Genomic DNA, 25,015 nt, shown 5'->3' with positions numbered 1-25,015 from the left:
TCCCCCTGCTCCCCTCCAGTTCGCACCCTGTCAGTGGGTCTCAAACGTTTTGGTCACCATTAATGTAAACAATTATTTCAGAGGCACACGTTTATATGATCATTATAGTTATAAAAAAAATAAGAGAATAAATGAAAAACAGGTATGAAATATATGACAGTAAAAAAATAATAAAGTTTAAAAGGGTGATTTGTAAAATCCATAAAGAAAAAGAAAATCTGTTTACAGTTCTGTTTCATATGGATGTTGAGAGAGGTATCCATAGATCTCTTCATTTTGCTCTCAAAGTGCACCAGATTGATGCTTTTAACTTCAATATTTAAAAATAAATCTTCCCGGGGGAGCTTGCCCCCAGACCCCCTTATGTAAGGTCCACACACTACCTATAAAAATAGAACTTTACCCCTGCTTACACCTATATGCCGTGAGCTGATTATCGAGCCTTCACACTGTGTATTTGCGTGGGGATTGTTGCAGTAGAACATTCCACTGTCGCGACCGGTACATTAATGGGAAAGCCTAAATGTTTGAGCACCCTCTATGAAACGTCAAGCTACCCCACAGCACCCCCAAAATAAATCTCTGGCGCCGCCACTGAGCCTGACTTGTGTTGGGGGGGGGGGGGGGGGCCCAACTTTTTTTTTTCTCCAAAGGGGGGGCCTGACAGAAAAAGTTTGGGAACCACCATAGAGGGTTAAAGCAACAGCAAGTCAAATAAAAACTGGTTTGTTTATGATGGGTACGGTCTGTTGATGAGTATGAATCATAGACAGTAGGCTAAATATAGAAATGCATGAATCCTACAGTCTATGGTATGAAAAAAAGGCCCGCCCTGTAGGCCTACCACCGGGAGAAATATGTGGAATAATCAACGGTATAAGTCAGTGAAAACACTACACTGCCAAAAGTCGCTTAAGTGACGTCATAGCTTCCACTCTCACTGGAGTTACGATACCTCTGTGATGGGTACTTGACTTGTAATGTAGGAATGTACAGGGATGTTCTCACCTCAGTTGGTGGTCTTGCTCGTTTTGTCGCTCCCCGGCGGACTAAGGTTAGCGCTTAATACATTTGTGTTGAACTAAGCAACATTTCCTAGCAAGCCAAGATAACGGCTTGAGTGCGTGACGAGTATTGTGCGTGACGAGAAATGTAGTTCTCCGAACAGTTTCATAGACAACTTGATGCTAATTAAACAAAAATTTGACTTTTTTGAATAGCAAAAGGATATTTAAATATACAAACATATACTTAGTAATTGGCACAGTTCCAAACATAGACTGTATTCAACTGGAGAGAAAAAATCTCTCGCTCTTGGAAACCGGTAAGGGAGGAGCTTCGCATGTTCTTATTATACATCCATGCCTCTTCCACATGAGCTTCCACCGCTGTCAATCGTTCTCAATATTTATGACTGCAATGAAAAACCACATTTGATATGGGGGAATTGATCAATCTGGAGGAACTTTGGTAGTACAAAGCTGCATAGACCTTTTGATCCTTCACAGAATCAACAGTATACAGCTTTGCAAAATAAAAGGTGTCATTTGATTCAATTTAGAAAAAATAATGGGTTTTTGGTAAATCATTCATACTGTAGGATGCTGGATAGTAGTGTGCTTCTTTTTGTTGTAATGGAGTTGAAAAGATTTTTTTGGGGGTTGAGCAGTTCAGATTTTCTTTGAAAGCGGTTCACAATGTGCATCAACAGTGACTGCCAATCATCTCATAACACACTCTTAGAGAAACAAAGTGGAACATACGGACAAAGTACACATGATAGCTTCAAAAACACCAAAGTGACACACTTAGATCGTAACACTTTTAATTATAGTTTTGATATAAAACACACTTTTATACAAAATTACTTTGATATACAAAATGTCTGACTGCTGTCTCAGAATTCCCTTTTCTGTAACAACAAGTCTAGTTCAGCTTGTAAAGCATATACATAGGCAGCGAGTGTTTATACATATCTCTTTTCCCTTTGTTATCTTGGTCTGATTAAACAGATTTGAGTCCTCTGAGTAATACATGTGTATACACACACAAACACAGTATATCTGTTCCCTTTTTTTCCTTTCAGGCTTAATTTGCTGTATTTGTTTCAAAGCTCTTGGTCCTTTAGATATGATATCAGCTGTCCCTGTAGATTACTGCCTTGGATGGATTTTCATTTTTTACCTCACTGCAATTTCCATTTCCTGCCTCAAGAAATGATACTTGCACCTTCAATCCGGTCCCAAAGACAAATATCCACGACCACCAAGACAAACATTTAAACGTTTTCAATCAAATAAACTATAAGGGGGGTATTAGTGTTATTAACCATCGTAATATATTACATTGCGCCCTTTTAACCTCTTTTCTAAAACTGTCCCATTATTTCCTAAACCTGAATTGTACTGTCAGGACAAAAAGACAGTGAATATATATCATTTGATGTGTGCATAGATATTGATAAAGTGCAAATAGTATTTGGTTACAAAAAGCTTTATAATGTAATTTCCCTGTTTGTTTATGATTTGATTGAGTCTTTAAAGCGTGTTGATGAAAACCAAGCCGGTCACTTTTTCTTATATTTTTGGTGTTCTGCATGTGTCCATCTCTGGTACCAGTTCTGTTTCATCTCCATGATTTGCTCCTCTGTCACACATTTGTGACCAACCCATAGCAATGAATGCATCCACTGGAATTCTCTCCCAGCGGCATTGGTTGTAAATCTCCTGCTGCCCTGGTGGGGGCGCTGTTTGTGTTGAGCTCTACTTCTCATCCACCATTAGGATTTCCTCAGGGATCTTCTCCTCTGAGTCAGAGCGCACCGACAGCTTGTCCAGGTACTCCATTTCGTCAAAGCGCTCAGCCACACACTGGGCTGTCAGACGGGCTTCCGGGTCGTGGTCCCAGCACTCGTCTATGGAGGCACACACCATCTGGATGCCCTGTAGGGTAGCAGAGGAGCACAGATATAATCAGTCAACAATCCAGACTGGGGGCAGGTCTGACTGAGACAAAATGTCATCAACTCAAGCTGAAACTAAAATATGTCATGTGCATTTATGAGTTTCAATTTGTGTAGCAGCAGACACAGTACAGCAGCCCTGAAATACAGCTTCCCTTCATGTTAAAAAGCCTATTTTATATTAAATTAGTCTAAATAGAAATAATGAGGTTTTGCACTTTAAAGCTGAAATAGCACTAAGTATCTAAGTATTAAGGTTCACGGTGGAGATTTCAAGTGTTCACATTTGCATTAAGTGTAAACACAAAAGCCATTGTGTGTATCCTCGAGGTATAATAAGACTGTTGAGTGCATTTCCTACCTCATAAAACTTTATAAAAGTATTTAAGGGTGTGCATTGTTTACATCTATGTTCACTAGCACGCAGTCTTCTTCTTTCTTGCTGTGTATTACATAATTGGCAGGAAAGTGTATAGTGTCACCTGTGTGCATGTGCGTCTACATGCACGTGAATGAGACAAACAAAACTGGGAACCACTAAGAAAAATCAACTAAATAAAGCTACTTGTCTAATTCTTTTTCCAGGAACGGGAAGGTGAAAAGAGCGCTTTCAGTTCCTAGCTTTGGAATTTAGTTTCTCTGGTTCTATGATTCCTGAAACAGCTTGGCTGAGAAATGTATGATGCATTTTGTAGGTTGTCCAACAGGACTTTATTTATTTATGTGTGGTGCCTCTTACTGGATGGCTGATCCAGCTGTCGGGGACCTCAGGTCTTCCTCTGTCCCGCAGAATGCTGTCCTTCATGCTCTCCACACATGGGTGTTCCCTCAAGTTCCCAAAGGGTGGTTCGTACTCTTTCACCTCTGCGGGCACACACACAAAAAAGAGGAAGTACAGAAAGGATTAACATGTGACCTCATCAAACAGTTGAGCTTTGGTCGTGTTTTACAAGCGTTACACTTTGAAACAGATTCCCGTCTCCTGAAAGATACAGCTCCGTTGAATAGAACGGCGAGATCAGATGGCGGTGCCCCTCAGCGCACTCATCAACAACACCTCTCAAAGGATTCACTGTGCACTCCAGATTAAAACTGCAGGATGCAAACTTTAAATAGCACTGAAGCAGCACAAACAACTAAAGAATCCTGCTCTGCTGATAGAGGGGCCGAGGGGGAGATTTGCTGAAGAGACACACTTATTATTATTATCACATTTTTACCCTCAGCGTCAGTGGGCTTAAAGTATCTCACCAATGCAGCACTAGCTTTGTGTCAGCTCTCTTACACTATCAAATCCAGAGTGCTTGTCAAAGGCAATTTGCCAGTTTTCCCAGGGCACGACTGCAAAACATTGGCCTGCAGAATATAGCCCAGAAACAGTAGGTTACATTTCCAAAGACAATTGATCTTAACATGAATGAATGTGTCCTTGGAGTATAAAAACAATCAAATTCCAAATAGCTTTGAAGCGTAAAGGGCTTGTGTTAAGGAAACAAGATTCAGAGAACCCATCGAGAAACCTGATGAGGCACATGACTGTGTGAAGAATGTTGAAGAGAAAAGTTCAATGTGTTTAATAATTAAAGATGACCACGAGATGAGAAAACATTTCTAAAGTAAATAGAGTTCATTGCTACCTCAGCTATGAGCTTGAACCTGATTGAGTCAAACTTAGAGTATGTGTTCTTGCGCAATAATGGGAACAGTAATTCAAGAAGTCGGAAACGTGATGACTAACAATGATAAGGGGCTCAAAAACAAAGATAGGGTTACAGTTATATCTCTTACAAAAACACTGTAGCTGCTATCAATATCATTAAGCTATACAACAAGGCATTTGGCAATTACTGTAGTCTGCTACAACAGAGACGGCAAACATAAGTGAAATGTCCCATGGAGTTTATATCACTTAAAACAAAGCAGTACCAAAGTATGCCAGATCTTGAGTAACTAGCATGTTGTATCTGCAAATGAACGGACACATCCTGTTTACAGACTCATGATATATGTCAAATTGTTATAAATGAAAACTATGGTAAACTACTGCACCTGTCAGTATCGGTTCGTACAAATAAACCAAATGACAGTTAAAAAGCTGCTCACAGGAAGTTATGATTCCCTCAGACAGGAATCAGAGGCTCCTGGGACACACACTAATGCAACAGAAGACTCTTCCATCAACTTTGTTTTGTTTGCTCTGCCTTGGTTTTAAGTTTAAACACAACCCCACCCAACCATCAGTCAGATGTTTCTTTTTGTTTTGACAGGTCGGAGGGAGTGTATGACCGTTGTCTGAACAAAAAACCCACATTTTAAACTATTGGGCAAACATGTTTATGTCTTCATCTCCAAACAATGGGTCCAAAATATATACTACTGAGCACTTTGCAGTATAAACAAAAGTGTGTATTTCAGGATGGAAAGATTTGGCAACCCTGCTCTAAAAGGAAATGTGTTCTTGTTATGCCAGGCAAACCTTAAATTAAAGTCTAAACTAGCAGAAGCTATTGAAAAACACAACACAGCGCAAGGGGGGAGGAATGCTGCGGTGTGCAAAACTCACACACTGCATATTGACAAGATTTGTACTGAGCAACAAGTTCGGCACACTAACAATGAGGAAGTTACACTCTGTCTCCTACGACAGCTGACATGAAGTGACGGGTATTTTGCCATGCTCGCACACATCTCCTCCTTAATGCCTATGTTCCATGCCAGGAGTCAGACATGCGTGTAAAAACTATCTGGAAATCTGTAGCCCAAAAAAATCTGTTACATTTAGCCACAATGGCAGACTGGGGAAAGTTCTAAGTGAAGGTCACTCTTAAGGAGCTTTGTGATAAACATCCAAGACTCTCTCAGGGACTTACCACATGCTACTGTTTTGTATATGGCCCTAGCACATAGACGTATATGTTTAGATATTAATAGTCAAACTCTAGTCAGAAGCAAAGCCAAACAGAACCAAAACAACAAGAAAGAGAAAGCAGACTAAATTATGAGAGCAAGCATTATCCATACCAGCATTTGATATTTTGTTTGATATTCTTGTTATGCTGTCTATTCAAGTTAACATTTGTGTCTAATCAAGCACAACAAAGCATAAATAATGGGTGGGGGGGAAACCTCCTGTCACCTCAATACCCTAAATAATGCAGAAAACACACAAGAGTTTCGAACATGTGCTTGGAAATAAATGACTAATGCAATCACATCGTCTGTTTCCAAAAGTCTGTCTGCAACAACACAGTCTGATTAATCTACTCCCAGCCTCTGCTGCTTTTCATTAGCTGCGGTGGCTGTGACACTTGTTTTGTGTTCCTCACAGGTTGTTAAGTCATTTAGTACAGATGTATGCATGTGCAGTACACATTAGCAGAGTTGACGTTTGTACATATGGCATTGGCTTACCCTGGAGGCTTACCCTACCATTAACTCTAGCTGATAAACATGCCCTAACCTTCACCTCACCCCAGTAAAGACGACCCAAAACTATTTTTTGCTCACACTGGATGCATTTTCAATAAAACCAAAATGGGCACAAACACTTTCTCCCTAATCCATCAACATCAATAATTCAATGTGTCCCTAAATGGCAGATCCCTTTCCCCCCCCACACACACACATAGGACCATCAGGCCCTCCAGTTCTGGAGGAGTTGATGTTCTGACATCTGGACAGCAGCTGCCCTAACCTCCACTCCTCTCCAGTCTAGCCCAACCTCTCCCTCTAGGGACTGAAGGCATTTCTCCATCTGCAGCTCCACATTCAACACCACTCCACTATTATCCCCCTACATCGCCTGAGAAACGCCCTCGTAGTCTTTTCCAAGCCCTAAATCCAGACCAGCTAAATTATACAGCAGACATTATAGGGAACAGAGAGAGAGATAAAAAGTCCTGAGCCTGGAATCTGGCTTTTCCTTTTCTCCGAGGTGTGTTGATCTCTCACTCTATCTCCTCGTAGTCTTGGAAGATAAAGAAAGCAAAGTGATGGCTCATGGCTGGCTGACTGGCGCTGTCGAACAGACGGCTGTGTTCTTCTCGCCTGGCGGATCTCAGGAACTGTGACAGAGCGGCTATGTGGCTGCCTGCCGCTGAGACCCAGAGCGCTGATCAGACATCTGTCCGCCACAGACACACACAGGCAGGTGGCCCGGTCAGAGAAAACCAGGGCTGCACCCGAGCCATTGTGATGATGCCCTGGGATGTGTCACTCTGAATGTCTGTGTTGATATTCTGTGTCCAAAGGAGGTGAGTTCTCAGCGTGTCATTAGTGACTCACCGACCTCCAGGGACAGCTTGGCAACTTTGGGGAAAGCAGGCGGCCAGCAGCGTGGAAGCATGAAACTCTTTAAGTGCGCTCTGTAAACACGTCAGTTTTACTCTCATGGTGCTCTGATTCTAGAATCAATACCAGATCTCTGCCAGCATACAACCCAACAAGGACATGTTTTAGCTGCCAAAGGAGCAAAATCAAATGACTGCATCTCATTTAAGCTACTTATTAATTATACCTTTTCTTCGGGTCTACCAAGGTAGAAGGCTGACTGTGTTTTCACAACGTTCAAACCTTTTCGCATTAGAGACTCTCCTTGGGTTTTGGCCCTAATGAACTACAGATTCCACCCCTGTGCTTGTCTCGGAGAGATGCCAAGTCTGGAAAAAGTGGATAGACATACACAGAAAAACACGTGAACTATTCCAGCTGCTTCTATCTTTTCGTCTCTGTTCGGGTCCAGGGGAGGGACAGGAACCCCCTCTGTCCGTCCCTCCTTCCAGTAAATCTACGCTAGCCTGTCCTCCAAGTCTGTCTCTGCTGGCATGAGTAAAGCCCAATGGCTGTCTGCAGTGTTTCAGTGCAGTGGGAGAGTGATTAACTGTTCTCTCACCTGCCTTAGGGTGGGAAGACGGGGGCAGAAGAATGTTAAGAAACTGAGCTGGAAGAGTCAAGTTCAGATGTTTCAGTGCAGAAACGTGTTTTATCTGGTTTAAAGGAATGTTAGCTGCTGTGTATAAATGTTCTTTTTGCCGAGATCTAAACACATGCACAGTAAGGGAGTGAAATACTTGGAGAGGAATGAAATGCATGGAGGAGGATGAGTGGGATGAATAAAGCTGTTGTCCCTTAAATCCCTCCAGTGGAAACAACAAGAAGACTAACTCGCTGCTAACTCGTCTGCTCTGCTCTCAGGGGACATACGCCGCAAAACATCCTCATAAGGGGCCATACTTAAGACTAAGAACAGTGTGTCTTGGGTACTGTGTTCTTTGCAAAACAGGAAATAGTCTATTTTCTTTTCAAAGGTTTACCCACAGGGTGAACATATTCTTGCTGATGGGAAAGAAAAGCAGGGGGGATTATGGGTCAGTCTGCCATGATTTTTTTCAGAAGACTCCTGGGCAGTGTAACTGAGCGATACACTTTGAGGAGGGCTCCCAAGGGTGATCATGGGGGCAAAACAGGAAAACGCCAAAGTAGAAGCGTTCATGCTCGAACCCGGCTTTCAATCACTTTTCTGACACAATGGAGACAGGAGCAGTCACAGAAAGCAAACTGGACCACAGAGACACTAAAGGGAAGTGAAAACAAATGACTGAGTGGCGCCATGAAATACTGCCGCACAGTTTGCCTTCAGATAATCACCCATTTCTATTATTTGCACATATCCTGGCCTTGTTTTTGCAACAGAATGACAACACAAGTAACGGTACATTAGTTAAGTGAGCGCTGATCCTTGACACGTCCATAAGATGGATTGTGTGTTCGACACTAAGATTCTGTTCCCAGCGTGATATAAATGAGTCGTGGAAGACACACGGTGTGGCACAGTGTAACACATCTAGTAAGTGAACTCAAGGTGAAGCTGGTCACTGCGCTCCTAATTGGTAAAGCTCTCAATGTGCTCGTATTCCTCAGAGGTCAGGCCATTTGTATTTTTACAGTATTTCTGAGAATATTCACACAGGCCCCAAAGGGAATGTCATCAGTGCATCTATTGATTTCCTTTACACTCAAGGGCCCAGGCTAATCTCTCATTTACCAAAGAAGAGGCGGTTATCTCTATTATTAACTAAAGGTCACATGTGATGTTGACTTTGAGTACAGCAAGGGCACAATGCTCTTGTATCATGTTTAAACAACCCAATTGATCATTATAAACACACAAAGGCAGCAAAGTGGGAAAGAATTAAAGGAATAGTTTGGCATTGTTCATGCTCATTTGCTTTCTTGGAGAGACTTGGAGACAATATCAGCATTTCATCTTGCAATTATATGTGTCTTATTATCACATCTTACCTCCAATTGCGCTACATCTGGAGATGATCTCCCACAGTACAAGAGCCATGGAGTAAACGTCGGCCTGTTTGAAGGACTCAATGTTTTCTAAGTTGATTCTGGACTCCAGGACCTCTGGGGCCATGTACCTGGCTGTACCCACCTGAGAAAAAAACAGGGTGAAAAAGATGTCTATGTTATTTAAGTCCATAAAACCTAAAAGGAGTTGTTCAGCTGAAAGAGCCTTCTAAGCAGACCATCTTAGCAGTACGAGTTATTGACCTGCATTAATCATACGACAGGTGGTCATTTTGTGCTGTAGAAAGCTGCCGCATCACATTCATCCAAATCAAAACATGTTTGATGCGTAAAATAATTGGAAAAACAAAGGCAGCTCCCAGCACAACAACACATAGCTTGTCTTCGCCATAATTACCACCTTGGAAAATGTGTTCACTGGCACTTCCTCTGAATGCATTAGGGCATTACAACGGGTGCTCGGAAGCTAAGGGTGAGGCGTTCTTATGAGTGAGTCATTTTCATAACAGAGTCTAGTTTTGACTTTCTAGTTTGCCTATTACATCAACGTAATGAGTCCATTAAGAATCAATCAAGCCTGTTTTTCTTAAGACTATAAGAAAATGATCACCTCAGGACTTTTAAAACTTCAGTATTATTCAAGAGGGACCAATATATTGACGATGCCACAAATGTGGAGATGGTTTCCTTGCGCGATCAGGATAAGACATGGACAGTTTGATTGATAGCATGCCTCTGTTCTAGGTCTGATAAATATATTTAAAGAAATGTAGGGCAGAACTTGAAAAGGCAAATTCTTACAGGAGATATTTTTGTTTTATCTCTGAGGGGATTAAAAGCAAAATTGCAGATTAGAGGGCTTTACCTGCCCACTGTTGGCCAGCTCATCCACAGACAGAGCATTGTCCAGGCGGAGGGCCAGTCCAAAGTCACACAGGCAGCAGGTCAGGTCGTCTTTCACGAGTATGTTGGAGCTCTTAATGTCCCTGTGTGCGATCGGCACCTTGTAGCGACCACCGGGCAAGAGGTCGCTGTGAAGATGAGCCACTCCCTCAGCTAGTGAAAAACCCAGCGTCCACAGGTCCTGCCAGCTGACGATGTGGTGGATCAAGAACTCCTGGAGGTTCCCTCTTGGATGGTAGGCTGTGATCAGCCAGCACTGTCTCTGCGCCTTCCTATCCTCTGCTGTCAGGAAGTGAAGCACGTTCTCATGTCTCAAGTCTGCGTCTGAGAAAATGTCCTTCTCGTTCTTCCAAGAGGCGTACTCCTCGTATTGGAAAATTTTAATGGCCACAGTCTCAAAGCCTTGCTCCTCGCTGACTGAGGAGCCCTGCTTGAGCTTGGCTTTGTAAACCTCTGCAAAGCGTCCCTTCCCGACCTGGACGTCCAGTTCAATGGGCAGCAGCTCCGTGTTGTGGTTGAGGTTGTTGGCGTGCGTGGAGCTACTGTCTGAACCTTCATCATCCATGATGGCCCGACCGTCACTGAAATCCATCGGAAGACCCTTCTTGCGTCTGGAGCTGGCTTGCCGCTGGCGGTAGACCCGGTAACAGTAAAAGGACGTGATGACGAGAACAGCCATGACCAGCAGAGGCACCAGGCTCACCAGGATGACCGCCACCACCTGGGAATCTGAGTCTGAGGGAACAGAAGCCGAAGAATTAGGAGGACGAAAATGCACATATTTATATACTTGAGTTTAAAGCCAGTCTAATCCATTACATTTTTACCTTAACAATGGAAAAGGAATACTGGTATTGACAATCCCACAGTGTATTATCCCCTTACCCTGAATTACTTCTCAGCTGTACAGAGCCTCTGGTTGTGTAAACACACATGTGCTACACAATAAGTCATTCTGCTTCCAATATCCAGAAATAATAATAATATGTAGGTTTTAGAGTTTATTCTTGACCTTGCAAACAGACACATACAAAAATAAACTAAATATAAAATTATGTTCGGTTACATTTGGATCTTTTGATCATTTCATGAGTTTTCATATGTGAAAAAGTAATTTGAAAAATGTCATGTCCACTGAGATGTTTTAAGATCAACAACAGCAACTACATGGAGTTTATTTTGCCGGCCACTTTAGTATTCAAAATACTTTCAAAAAGGGGGAGAATTGATTATTGTCTCTTCTTTGTATCAATATGATTTGCAATGTGTTGAACACTTGTGCTTTTTAAGGAATGAGCATTGTCATAAAACAATTTGTTTTCCAAAAAAGAAAATGAAAAAAAACTCAACTCAAGTAAAATAATATTGTCAGAGCAGCAGAGGAACCTGAGCCTTCCCTGAGGAATGTCTACGAGCCTCAGACAGTTAAAGTTAGCGTCTAGGCCACAAATGCAAAGAGCTCCAAACCCTGAGCCAGTCAACCACATATTGTGTCTCTTTATAGTATTCTTATAATTTAGGTGGTGCTGTGTCTGGTATGGTTTTAGCGAAACAGTGAAAGTTTATGCTCGCGCTGTGTTTATGCCCCAGTTTTTGAAGCTGCAGTCATAAACAGACCTATAAAATCTGTATCACCAGACACAACATACTGAACAGGGAAACCCAAATTGGTCTGCAGGTTGATGAGTTCTAAATGTAATCATTTATACATTGTCTTGTCTAACTGACACACACACACACACACACACACACACACACACACACACACACACACACACACACACACACACACACACACACACACAGTAGCCTATAAAGCTTTTTGTTTTCCGAGTAAGAGGATCACACGGAAAATATGCTTGTTTTTCCCTTAATTGTGTTTTCAATATTCTGAATGAACATGTATATTTCATATCTGTTATACAGTACACTATATGTCAATAAACAAAACTTTACAAGATTTTGTTATCAGCTATTGAATACCTTATTTTGGTTGCAAAATATAGGATAGCAACAGTCAAAGCAGAATGATGCTCACTTTCTTTTCCATTTTGCTTAGGAACTGATAAGAAACTCATTTCCGAGTCAAGTGAAGCTGTGAGTAGAGAGTCTGGTTTAAATAAGTGAAACTAATGGTGAAGGCATCCAGCAGACTACTCAGTCCAGCCCTCTGGTTCTCTCCCATTTCTTTTTTCTAAACAGGAAACCACATGTCTGAAATCCTCTACACGGCCCCAGACGGTTTGTTTTTATTTTCGCAGTGAGAAGCTATTTCTCACAACAAACCTGTCACTGTGCCTCGGGGAATCGCTCCGCTTTGGCCAAAACCCTCACTTTAAAGGAGATTCTGTGAATTTTAAAACGATTGTATCAACTGTTAAAGGTACAGTAAATCTAGGAGATGAGGAGGAACATTCCTTAGAAGGAATAGTTTAGTGAAATCTGGGGCAAGAAAGCAAACAGGTGCATTTTCCAGATATTTCCCTGAGATACAGTAGATGAAAAATCTGCAACAAAACAAAGCTCAGTGACTTCCTGGAGTCAGCGGAGGTTCGAGTAAATGATTACATGAGTAGATCTGGCATAAAGCCCCTCAGAGCAACTCTTATTTCAGGTTTGTACACAGTCAGGCTAGCCTTTCCCCTTTCCCTGTCTTTATGCTAACCACCTCCTAGCTGCAGTTATATTTGATATCTAACTTTCAGAACGAATGGCATAACTTCATCTTTTAGTTGTAATACAAAGTAGATTGCTCTTTTGTTTATTTCTCAATCATCATAAGCTTCTTGTTCTTAAGTTAAGTGTCCTTTTGTATTCTTCTTGGCATTTCCCAAAGTCTGTGTGAATATTTTTCTGAACTTAGTAAAAAACACTATTAGCCTGCTTGTTAGGGGGGCAGTAGATTTCTGTGGAAAGTAGGTTTACTGTTACCATGGTGACTCTGAGGTATTTCAGCTTCTATCTGACACACAACTTAAGTTGCCCGTAAGTGAAGCAATGACTTTGAGAAGTTTTTTTCGCAGTGTCCTAAAAGTATGAGAAAAGTATTACTGTAAATGAAAGCTCAATCACAGAAAATGCTGTTGCACAATGAGACTCTGGTCCCTAGCTAGCAGAGGAAGAGGTGGATTCACTGAGATTTACTGGTATTGTAGCCTTGGGGGTTTGAGCTGGAGCAGGAGCGCCTTCATTGCAACAATGTTAGTCACTGAGGATTTACAGACAGTGCACAGACATTCTCAACATCAGGCAAAAGTATTTCCACTACGTGGGTTGCACTGTGCAGATGCTTTCAATTTGTGTCTATGTTCAGAGCCAGGTCCCAGAAATGTACCTCTGTTATTATTGCCGGGATGCTGTAGTCAAAATACATCTGAATCCAGGGCCAATGTTGTAACTGGAGTCTACAAGCTAATGTCTCCAAAACCTGTTTGTAATCATGTATCTGGAGAGCATTACAGTGCACACATGTTAGCATTCATGCACGACGCCTTACATGACAAACTGATAGAAACCGCTTTATTAATATTAGGGCCGACCCATACTATGACGTTATCATGTTATGCAGACGTAAGAACCAAACAGTCCCATTTCTACATGCATACAACAGTGTAACAGGACTATTGCTTCACTCTGAAAGAATGCAAGTGAGATGGACTGATACATAACTTATGCTACTTTGTAAATACTCATATAAAGGAATAATTGCATGGGTGGAATATGGTCGTAAACACACAATGCTAGTCTCCTTTCGAAATTAATCAGATCAACACTGTAGGGTTTTGCATGATTGAAATGCCTTTGATTTACATGGCAACATGTTTTTAAAAGGACCAACAGGTTGCGACTGACAGTTGTTTTATATGTTTTTGAGAGTATTTTCTACTATAATTTCTGTATGTCAAAACCAAAGACGATGCCAAACAAATGAGATAACAGGTAGTTGCTCTCAGGAAGGAGTTCTGCCAGTAAGCGAGCTGGAGACACACTGGAGCAGGGCTTTTACTCTCTGCAGTGCAGCGACCAGGTAAACAATGCTACCTTCAAGACACAATCGTTAGATGCAACATTACAGAAAGGAGTGAGGCAGGGGTTGTCACACTACCCATGCAATGAGGACTTCCTGTATGTCTATTCAATGTCAGGCTAGCTAGCAATCATTTAGCCTAACTTAGTATACTGAAAAAAGGGGAAACAGCTAGCCTTGCTCTGGAACAAATAAAATAGCTAGCTGTTTCACAAAGTCCTGCCTGTATGCCAATTTGCTTCCACATCTAAATGATATCATTGATGGTATTTATCATCTTTTGCAGCAAAGCCAATAAAGCTCATGTCTCAAAATGTTGGGCTTTTCCTTTAATTTCGGGAAGACAAGAGTTTATTGTCATTGCAATTTAGGCAACATTAATAAACATGTGGTATTTTTGGTTGAAGAAAATCACTAAGTTCAAGAGAGGGAAGGATAGGCGAAATACTTGTGTCTCTACTTACTGGAGTTAAAGAAGATTTGCTCATTGCATTCGTCCTCAGAGCAGGAGCAGATGAAGAACTCTGAGCCCATGCCCTTTCTTTCTTTCATCTCACACTTGCTGTTGTTGTAATCCTCCAGGACCAGGCCGTCCAGCTTCAGATACCGGTTATGACAGACTGTGTCAAAGGTGAAATTGTCATCTTTCCTCCTCCTTTGAAAGAGAAAACACACATAGAAAATACTGTTACTTAATGGATAAAGTTTGAGTTTCTTTTCAGAGATCTCTATTATCATGTAACAAGGCAATGGTGGCAGGTCTTCAGTTGCAAGTAATACATTTTTTAAGCTGAACAGTGATAAAGTGGTTACTGTAAATGGGATATTTGTCTTTTTCAGGTCACAGTCTCAGCATTATGTAAATGACTGCAATACAAGGGTCATATTCACTAAACAGCGATTCAACAGGAAAACCCTGAACCTGCACAAATATACATATTTAAATGTTGCTTCCCCGTTGTGCAGATGTGAGGAATATTTTAAAGAGGTGCCGCTGTCCATGTGCCATTAGCTTTCTGCTGATCTCAGCTCAGAACTTGCCTGCAACATTGCTAATATAATGAGAAACAGCAGCACAGCCTTAAGCTTTTAACACCAACACAAATCTGCTTCCTGCTGCTTCTCACATTCAGAGTCAGATTGGATGTTTAAGCGCTCTTGTGCCAACATGATCCAGCTTTGAACAGATTGCCGACTCACATAGTGTTCAAAGTAAAGGTCAATACAAGGAAGAGTTTCTAGGACTACTGGGAGAAAATCAAGCCGGATCTGAATAATAAAAGAGTAACCTTTTTCTGCCCTCATTTCCTCAATTCTTTGTTTGTAAATTCACCTGGGAGGTGAATGTAATAAAATAAAAAGCAATTTGTCCTTACTATTCTCTACTTACAGTGTAACCCTTTAGCATCATAACTAGAGCTGCACATAACAATTATTTTCAATATGGACCAATTCATAGATTCATTGATTAAACATTGGGTCTTACTATCAGACAATAGTAAAGAATGTAAATCCCAAAGTGAATCCAGTTATTTATTTTAACCAGTATTCTGTCAGCCCAAAACCTAAATATATTAAGTTTATAATAATAACAATTAAAATAAAATATGGAATCTCTGTATTTCAGAGGCTGAAACTTTATCTGCTATTTTTGCATGAACGTTTACTAGAAAGATACATTGATTAAACAAATTGTTGGCATATTTTCTTTCTGTTGATTGGTACATATATACGTTTTTGTGTCAATTAAATTAAATGTTTGTTTATCTAATCATAACCCTGTATTTCTTCATATACATATGTTTGTTAAGGGACACTTACCAGATACTGACACACACATCTTCATTGCTGGGGCAGATGGAAGTGATATCACACTCCACCTTGCAGCTCCCTTTACCCGTGCAGGCGGTGGGCTGGACATCACAGAACTTGCACAGCCTTGATAGTTTTAGCATGTAAGCCTCTGGAAGAAAAATAAGTGAGGGGGAAAAAGATGTTGAGTTGAGTTTACAAAATAAAGTGAGTCTACTCTGTAAAAACATAAAACCAACACATCCCCATTTACGTATATGCATTTTGGCTCCGAAAGACTCCTGGGGGAACACACACAGCCATAACAGATGACAGTATAACATGACTACACATGATATTTATTAGCATGAAAAGCAAGATAAACCTAAAATGTAATTAAAGGGTGTGAGTCTTTTGGTATCTGGCTATAAGTAGAAACAGATATTAAACATAACCACTTCGTGCTAGAGGGGTGGACAGTTTTCTCTCCGTGAAGTCTGAACAATAAGAGCAGTGCGCAGTGGAATCCAGCTCCTTTGGTCTTGTTCAGACTTGACTTTGCCAGGAGGCAAACCCATATTAGGGAGACAGACAGGATTGTGTGATGAGTGCCTGTGGGTTGGATAATCATCTGAGGAGACAACTGCCAGACAGGCAAGAACAACAAACAAAGGAAACACGGATGCATCTCCTGAGACGCTGAGGAGTCTCTAATTTGTCAAGTCAATGAGTTGGCTCCCCATCTAGAAAGGTGTTGTTCCAACTCTGTTCATGAATATAAAAAAAACGGAGGACATTACGTTTCAGTGTCTGTAAAAGATTTAAAAGAGAAATAAATGTGCTTGTGTGTTTGTTGCTGAGTGTTTGTATTTGTATAGAAATTCTCCGACCGCAGTCTGTCCTTGCATTGAGAGGCTATTAATGATAAACAACACCAGCCAGGAAGCCTGCCTTTGTCTGCCTCAGAAAGGAGAGATGGAGCAACAAGGAAGGTGACAAATCACCTGTCACCTGGTTTTCCTTTTCCTAGAGAGTAGTCTCCACCACATGAAAGTGGAAAGTGGATTTTGCGGTTTTAAGATTTGGGAAAGGCCCCCACAGAGGATAATCCATCTTTCTTCTAGCACCAGTGGTTGAAGAATCATCTAGAAGAAATGTGTCTCTTGTACAATTACACATGATGTTGTTGGTACATGATGAGTGTGTCCACATTATAGTGGCTCAATGAAGTTTGGCCACTCGCTGTGAGTCTATTAAAAACACGGAGAGGTTGAGGGTGAAAGAGAAACGATGAAGACAGCAGTCTTTCAGGATCTTCAGAGTGTATGTTGAGAAATAATAAAAACTGAAAAATAAACTGAAATCAAAATAGCCACCATGGACGAAAACATTTGACATTGCTGCTTCAGTAAAATCACATAACCACGCTTTTACTGTATGCTGACTACTGTCATTGCACAGGAAGTGGAACCTGTTCCCATGCATGCTTGCAACTATACAGTAGTAACCAGACCAAGAGAGAACGTGGGTTAAGGTTTACCTGTAGTGAAATATAACCTCCAGAAGAAGCATTGTAAACAAACATGTGTGATGTGTCTGAATCGGTAGCTCGTTGTCTAAAGATGGAACTGAAGTCTATGATCACATGACCAAAACGTGAGATGTTTTCGACTAGGAAGTGCAAGTGAAAGCAAATGTCTTGACATGAGACAGTGAAGAAGTCTGTTCAGTATTCCCTCGCCTCTGACTTCACACTGACTTGAGGAAAGGTTGCCGTGTGTGTTTGCTCTTAACATTGCACAAAAAGTCTACTGTGCTGTTCACCCAATCTGCAGGCTCGGGTTAGACCTGCAGCTTGCAGCAGCAGAAATACTGTACAACCTGCAGCGTGAGTCGATGGCCTCTTCTTCCTGTGCCAGTGAGTTACTTTCACAGGAAGCTAGCAGGATATTAGAGATGGTTATTGCTTTGTTGCCTTGTCTTAAATGAGAGACCCACACAAAATAAAATCATCAAAATATTACACTTAAACTTCAAACTAATCTACTTGGAAGAACAATTTAAAACTCTGCCCGGAGGGTCTGTTGAGGTGTTTTGAACTAAATCAACACTGAGGGGATAGTCCATGCCTGAGTGCTAGTGGTGGGAAGGTGGTTGAGCCGAAGTAATTATATCATTAGAGCAACTCCTCTGAAAGAGCATGTCATTTAAACCCAGGAGGCGGGCTATGGAAGGGATGAATGGTAGTAATTGTCACCCAGGGCTAGATATAATTGCAGAGAGGGGGGAAGAGGATTAGGAGCAGCCAAAGCCATTTGGTGCCGCTGGGACTGAGTCTGACACAGATGAAGGTAAAACAGTGTCTTCCTCAGGGGGTACCTGTTAGCAGAGTGTCTGCACACCAAATATGGAGATAACGCATCAGAGGGGGGGGGGGGCTTTAGAGAGTGTGGCTTAGGCCTACAACAGGTGATGTACTCCCAAAAGGATTCAAAGTGAATGGTTGAAGGTTAGCAGTGTAAACAGATATTAAGTTAGGCTCAATTTCAGAATGCGTATAAAAAGTAGCCTAAAAGTGGTAGCAAGACAAAACCCCAAAAGACAACAATATAACGAATAACCTGCGCACTTGAGGAGTTTTGGATATTTTAATACATTTGAATTTGTATGATGAAAAGCGATTTGTTAATGTACTATTGGTCGGTGTAAAACACCTGTGTAAATAAAAATGAGACAAACATATTATTTTCGGAAAAAATTAGGCATTTAGTAGCGGGCGTTTACGCTTCATGCTCCTGAAATCACTCCGCAGCTGTGACAAAACGCATTCGCAGCTTTAGAAACTTTTCTCAAAGTATAAAGCTCAACTCACCCGCCTCCTCGAGCTGAAAACTACCGAAGAGTATCGCTCCACACCAAAAAGCGGAAAACCGAAGTAGCTCCATTTAGAAACGAACTATATCCCCCCCTCTGTTTCATTAATTAGCCGAAGCCTTTATAGCGGGTAAGTATCCACACTCCGCGGACTTTGTTCGGTCCGCCTGTTGCTCCCCCAAAACGCCTTCACAGCTCCGGGTAAAAGGAGCAGAGTAAACACACCAGGCAGGACTTGCCCTATTCCCTATATGACTCACACACGATGTGCAGTTTTCATGAAACAGGAAATCTTCAGAGGGGTTGGACAGTTTTTTTTGTTTTTTTTCTTCTTCTTCTTCTTCTTCTTCTTCTTCTTCTTCTTCTTCTTCTTCTTCTTCTTCTTCTTCTTCTTCTTCTTCTTCTTCTTCTTCTTCTTCTTCTTCTTCTTCTTCTTCTTCTTCTTCTTCTTCTTCTTCTTCTTCTTCTTCTTCTACTTCTTCTACTTCTACTTCTACTTCTCAGTCATGCTCATGTGGCTCTCAGAGTCTTGAACCATGTCATTAAAAGGCTGTAACCCAGCAGACTTGAAATGACATGCTCCAAAATAGCTTAACCAGAAGTTTCACCTATACTGGAGGCTACAAGCATTATGCAAACACCCTTATTTACTTCAAAGTATTCACACCTTTCAGATCTTATTTAGAGCTGTCAGATCTCAACAGAGAACTTCTGGCTTCTGCTCATTTAATTTATATTTTTCACACTTAACTCATTTAGGTGTGTCCATTCCAAGTCACTCAATTAAATTCCTTTTTTTCTGGAAGGGTTCCAGGCACACAGTTAATCAAAGATGACATAAGAAGTGGAGATAGTCACTACTATCTCTCGTGTTGGATTTTATTGAAGACACACAGAGGTCAAGTCCACTATAACACCCATAAATTACCGGACTATTACCGGGGCTTTGCAGACATGTGTTTTTGTTCTGCATACTTAAGCCGTGATGTCAGGTTTCAGTCCTGACCCTGTGACCCCGGAGCTTATAACTCTCCTCACAGGACGTCTACTCCTTCTTACACCACCGGCTCGCTGAGCTTTATTAACAGCTCTTGTATTGATTTTAGTGAGCATGTTTTAGTGTAGGCAGAGTTTGGTGTGGAAAAAGACACTTTATGACTTGCCTGAGATAACGTATTTAAGTTGTCTTTAATATAAAAGTAAGACCGTGATAATTGTCAGTGTATCTATGTGTGCATCTTTAGGAACTAATATAAACCGCCTGGGTATATTTTTGATGCTGCTAAAAAAAGTTGATAAATATAGGCTTCTTTTGAAAAACCCTGGTCTCTACATGTTTGTGAACGTTTTTGTTTAACCCATTTCTTTGACCCTATTTACTTTTGGCTCTCGGTAGGTGTGTTTTGTTTTTTCAACCCTGCCGTTCAGCACTGCAAGATGGGGTCCAAGCCACAAGGTGGAGATCCGACAGCGCTCTGAACCCAAAACAGCCGTTACCCGCTGACCTCAGCCCATTTTGGCTCCCAGAGGGTCACAACATCCTGCTCGCTAACCGCAACAGCCAAACAAACTCCTGTATAACTTTTTTTGCTTCATTTCAGCAGGACACCCACAACACTCCTGTGTGCCCAGGCTCATTTAGACATTATCTTTTTAGTGTCACTTCACCTGCCTCTGTTTCTTTTAGCTTCCCCCAGACAAGTTTCTAAATGTTCCTTTGCCTTTGAACGATTTGTACCCCTTACCTCATCGAACACACACAGATAAACAAGCGGCAGGCTTGGCGTTACAGTAAAGTGCTCGGGTCGAGTGGAAAGGTAAACAGAGCAACCTGATGACAAATCTCTGGACGCATGCCTTCAGATAACGCGGGTGGCAAACAAGCGCTGTGTGCAGCACATTACAAAGGAGATGTCAGTTTCTTTGCACTTTTCTCTGCATCTTTGTAGAAAGAAGTGGTAACACAACTGCAGTCTCTCTCCCACACACAGGATTATATACATACTGTATATTGTTTGCTCATTTCTCATTAGATCTCTCCCCCGCACTAGGTTCCAACTGGAGGTATGCCACAAAAAGAGAGGGCCCACAAGAATACTGATCAGTGAATACTAAGCTGTGGCCAGACAAGTATTGCAAAGTTAGAAAGATGCTGATTTCTGTTAAATATAGTGAATTCAGCGCATTGTGTCTGTACAGATTAGCAAACATAGTCTTAAAGGCAGGTATGATTAGTATACCGTTGTTGAGCTACGTAGGTAAATAGTGTCTGTCTGTCCACAGAAGGCAACTTGATAACTATACACTTTACCCACTTAGGTTTTTTAACAGTTTTCTGAACAGATGCACTCCCCCCTCACGAGAGAAGGGTTGATCACTGATTAGCCCATGATTGGTCCACTGGCTGTAAGAGCTGCTGGATCACTGCACCCACTGCCAGCCAGCCACCGCACTCCGTCTGTCTTTGTAAACCACTTTCAATAAAGACATTGATACAGGATAACATGCACAAAAACAGCTCGTGCCAAGAACAAAAAAACTTTAAACACTGTTCTTGAGTCCCAGGAGCCTGTGTGTTTGCACAGCAGAGAGAAATGTAATAGAACTTGTAAATCGCCTGAGAGAATTGTGGCACAGAACAATCAGGTACTTTAAATCAGTGCCTTCTCTTGTAACATTGCCCATGATCAAGAGATCTCCCTATGCAACCGAATAGGACACGTTTTTCTCTCACTGACAGTGATTCTTTTGGATGTCTGTTTGTAGGCTATGTATGTCTGTCTGTCTGTCTGTCTATTTATCTCCTTTTTTCACTTATACAGAGCAGTGCTTTGAGTTTAAAAAAAATGTTAACCATGCTAACAGGCTCATGACAACAATGCTATAGCGTGTTAGCATGCTTAAATGTGCGTATTAGGGAACACAAAGTACAACCAAAGCTGATGAGAATGTCATTAGTTTTGGTCGTCAGCAAAGTATAGGACAATACTATGACCATAAAATGGCACTAGATAAAAAGCTTGTGGATAACCAAAGTCATTGGGATTCATCCTATTGGCCCCATGAATATCTGTTTAAGGTTTAATCAATCCAATTAGTTGTTGAAACATTTCAGTGTGGATCTAACGGGAAACCAACCAACAAAAATGTCCATTCCTGGAGCCAAACCGTTAGCAATGTTAAAATCAATTAAAATCAAGAGCCTTCATCTCACAACTGCAACTAATAAGAGGACTGGGACTAATATACTGTAGCATGCTACAAACACATTGGAATTATTTGGAAATCGCAAAGACATGTGCAGGAACTCAGTCTGTGTACGGGAACTATTAAGCATGACCTCGTGCTTTTAAGTGCAATGCACTCATAAATACTGTCAAAGAGCAAAAGACTGAGAAATACTTATTCAACATGGTTGTGGGTTTGTGTAGACTCATACAACATCGTGAACTCCCACACAATGAATTGGCACAGTTTTCTTGGTGCCTTTGGTAAATCTAAGGAAGTCGCAATGGCCTATTCTGACAACAACAACAACAACCTGTCTCTGTCTTTTCCTACCTCTGTGAATGGGCTTTGTCTCTCAGCCTTAATGGGACGCTGTGAAGGAAGGGAAAGTTTATCTTAAATGCTCTAAAGGTTACAACCTTTGATATCACAACATGTTTAGTGCTATTGTTCTCTGGTGGAACATGGATGGGTTTACAAAACTGTGCCAAAGCTGGTTTGAGAAAGAGACCACATTGCAGGGTGGAAGCAAGCATGTGATCAAACGCAGCAGCATGTGACTACATCTCTGTGAGACAGGCAACTTCCTGTTTCTTTGTGTTCTTCATTTGTTTAAAATTAAGTGACAGAGGTATATACTTTGTACTCACGATGTGTATATACATGTGAGGTTTGTTTAGGCCTTGCATATAAACCATGCTGAATTTAACATTAAATGCTGTTTGACAAAACTCTTGAAACTCCCTCATGCTAAATGTGAAAGATCTCAAAACAAAAAAGGGGGAATGGAAACAAACTGAAAACAAAGGCTTAAAAAAAAAGTAGATAAAACACTTCCTCTTTTTGAACCCATCTCTCTCCCCTGGGGAAAAATGCCTCACATCAAACATTTCTGTGGCTTTTACAATAGTCATTCAAACTATATCATTGTTGCAATGATCTGTTCAGTGTAGGGTTAAACAAGCCTGAAGCCAAAGTCCTGCCATCAGTCCTCAGCCTGTAACTCCTTCTGTGGTGAGGGGAGATGATGGAGATGATGGAGATGATGGTCATGCCATTCACCAAACCTTGATTACAGGGAACAAACTATTTCAGCAAAGAGGGGGAAGATTTATTTGCCCTGTCCCCGATTAAATGTTTCAATATGAAGTCCCTAATGTGGCTGAAGATACAGTTACACGCAAAAGCAATCAAAGTGTGTTCTGCTGCGAGGGAGTGAACGCAGTATATCAAAGAATTTCATGCATACTCAAAAGAAAACATATGCACTGCATTCAATCCCAGCATTAATGAAAGACATGTGAATTATAATACTGTATGTTTTTAGACCAGCATAGCAACATACTGCATTGTATCACAGCACTTTGACACTGCCATACTGTATAGTAACGCCCTTATGGGAAATAACTAGGTAAACATTTAGTAAGTACGTAGGTTAAGTTTTGAGGTATCTTACTTACCTATAAGCTCTAACATACTGGATTTGGAATACATAGGATATTTGAAGACAAAAGGCCTTCAGTGAAAAAGTGTCTTTTTGTTTCATATAACAAAGATAAAATACAGTAATACTGTACTTAACATTGTTATTTTATGTTAAAGGGGCCCTATTAAACATAATCCCAAAGTTCTTCCAGGGGGAGTTTCTCTTTCTGGGCTCCCTTGTTTACTTCACTGACAAAGTGACAGCACTAGGTAACACTCGTGCTTCTATCGGCTAACGCTCCAACATATTTGTTATAGGCTAAGGGGCATGGGAGGGTGAAAAGAGGTGCCACAGCACAGGAAGTATGAGAAAAATAAACCTCTTTTTGAACATTAAAGCATGTACAAAGGATTTGTAGAGTCACACAATACAAATAGGAAACAATGGGTCCAATAACTGTGCTATGAAAGGTGACACTTGTAGTGAAATTAAATGCAGACAATAGACTACAGTTTCCCTCAGCTACAGGGTGTTTTATGGTCTTTCATGGTCTCTTTTTTATAGAACATAGCTCTATAGTTCCTCTTATCAGCGTTGTTTCCAGACGCAGCAGACAAACCGACTTGCTGATGACCATAATGGAGTCTTAAGCTATTAAAGCCAGATACATTTTAAACCTATGTTTCCTTGCTTTGCACAAAATCCTTTGTAGACCTTGTTAATCTTGGGAAGAGTGCTATCCACCACTCGTTTTCTAATCTAAATCTAAGTGAATAGCAAAATAAGGAAAACAGCTGGTGAATCCCAGAAATCAATGGGTCCTAGAAATAGAAACAAATCGTGGGTACGAACAAAAACGAGAGAACATTTGTTTGTACATCGCTTCCCGCATGAGGCCCCTTGTTAATGTAAATATTAAAATCTGTATTTCCTGCTGTGACCAGTCAAAAATGTCCGCTGTAAAAAAAAGGACACGCTTATGTAGCTTATACTGACCTCAACTTAGTGAATGCTGCTAATATCAAGCTTCAGAACTGAAAATGTGGTTTAGTGAAGGTTATAATACACAAACTGCATCCTCTGATATACAGTTGGTTCTTTATTGGTTGCAGCTTGGAGATGGAGGGAATGGGCGTGTGTAAAGAAAACCCAATTCTCAATAACTTACAACAGGCCACACTCCAAATACACTCAGTGAGCGAGCCCAGTGATCATGGTTTCCCCAGAAACCCACTTGTAACAAACATTCGACTTCAGAGTGTTTGAAGGGCAAGTCCTCCGTGGTCTCTGGAGCCGCATGCGTATTTACAAACATCTGCAAATCCCCCTGATGAGACCAAAGATTCCTCTGTGCTTCCCATGGGAAAGGCTGCGCCAACATCGGGATGAAACAGCACTTCAGCCAAACAAGGTCTTACAGCAAAAATGGAAACAAACAATACATTAAAATCTCATCTCAACCCAGGGGGCTCTTTGTGAGTCGAGG

The 25,015-nt window shown here is 41.2% G+C and overlaps 1 protein-coding gene across 2 annotated transcripts; it reads right to left on the bottom strand.

Moving 5' to 3' along the window:
• Positions 1–1,808: 1,808 nt before the first annotated feature.
• Positions 1,809–19,435, bottom strand: LOC117542627 (TGF-beta receptor type-2-like). Of its 2 annotated transcripts, none has more exons than XM_034210413.1 (7): positions 18,874–19,435; positions 16,032–16,173; positions 14,675–14,865; positions 10,146–10,918; positions 9,263–9,404; positions 3,702–3,826; positions 1,809–2,942 (listed from the first exon to the last, which is right to left on the bottom strand). In XM_034210413.1, exons 1-7 carry the CDS (start codon positions 18,944–18,946, stop codon positions 2,763–2,765), a joined length of 1,626 nt encoding a protein of 541 aa, XP_034066304.1. In that variant the 5' UTR covers positions 18,947–19,435; the 3' UTR covers positions 1,809–2,762. The 2 variants fall into 2 exon arrangements, with proteins under 2 accessions (XP_034066304.1, XP_034066305.1); XM_034210414.1 differs by having other exon boundaries at positions 19,136–19,435.
• Positions 19,436–25,015: the final 5,580 nt, after the last annotated feature.

This window comes from Gymnodraco acuticeps, unplaced genomic scaffold (assembly GCF_902827175.1).
Source record: "Gymnodraco acuticeps unplaced genomic scaffold, fGymAcu1.1, whole genome shotgun sequence".
In the NCBI taxonomy this organism is placed as follows: Eukaryota; Metazoa; Chordata; class Actinopteri; order Perciformes; family Bathydraconidae; genus Gymnodraco; species Gymnodraco acuticeps.
This window is presented reverse-complemented; position numbering and strand designations above follow the sequence as displayed.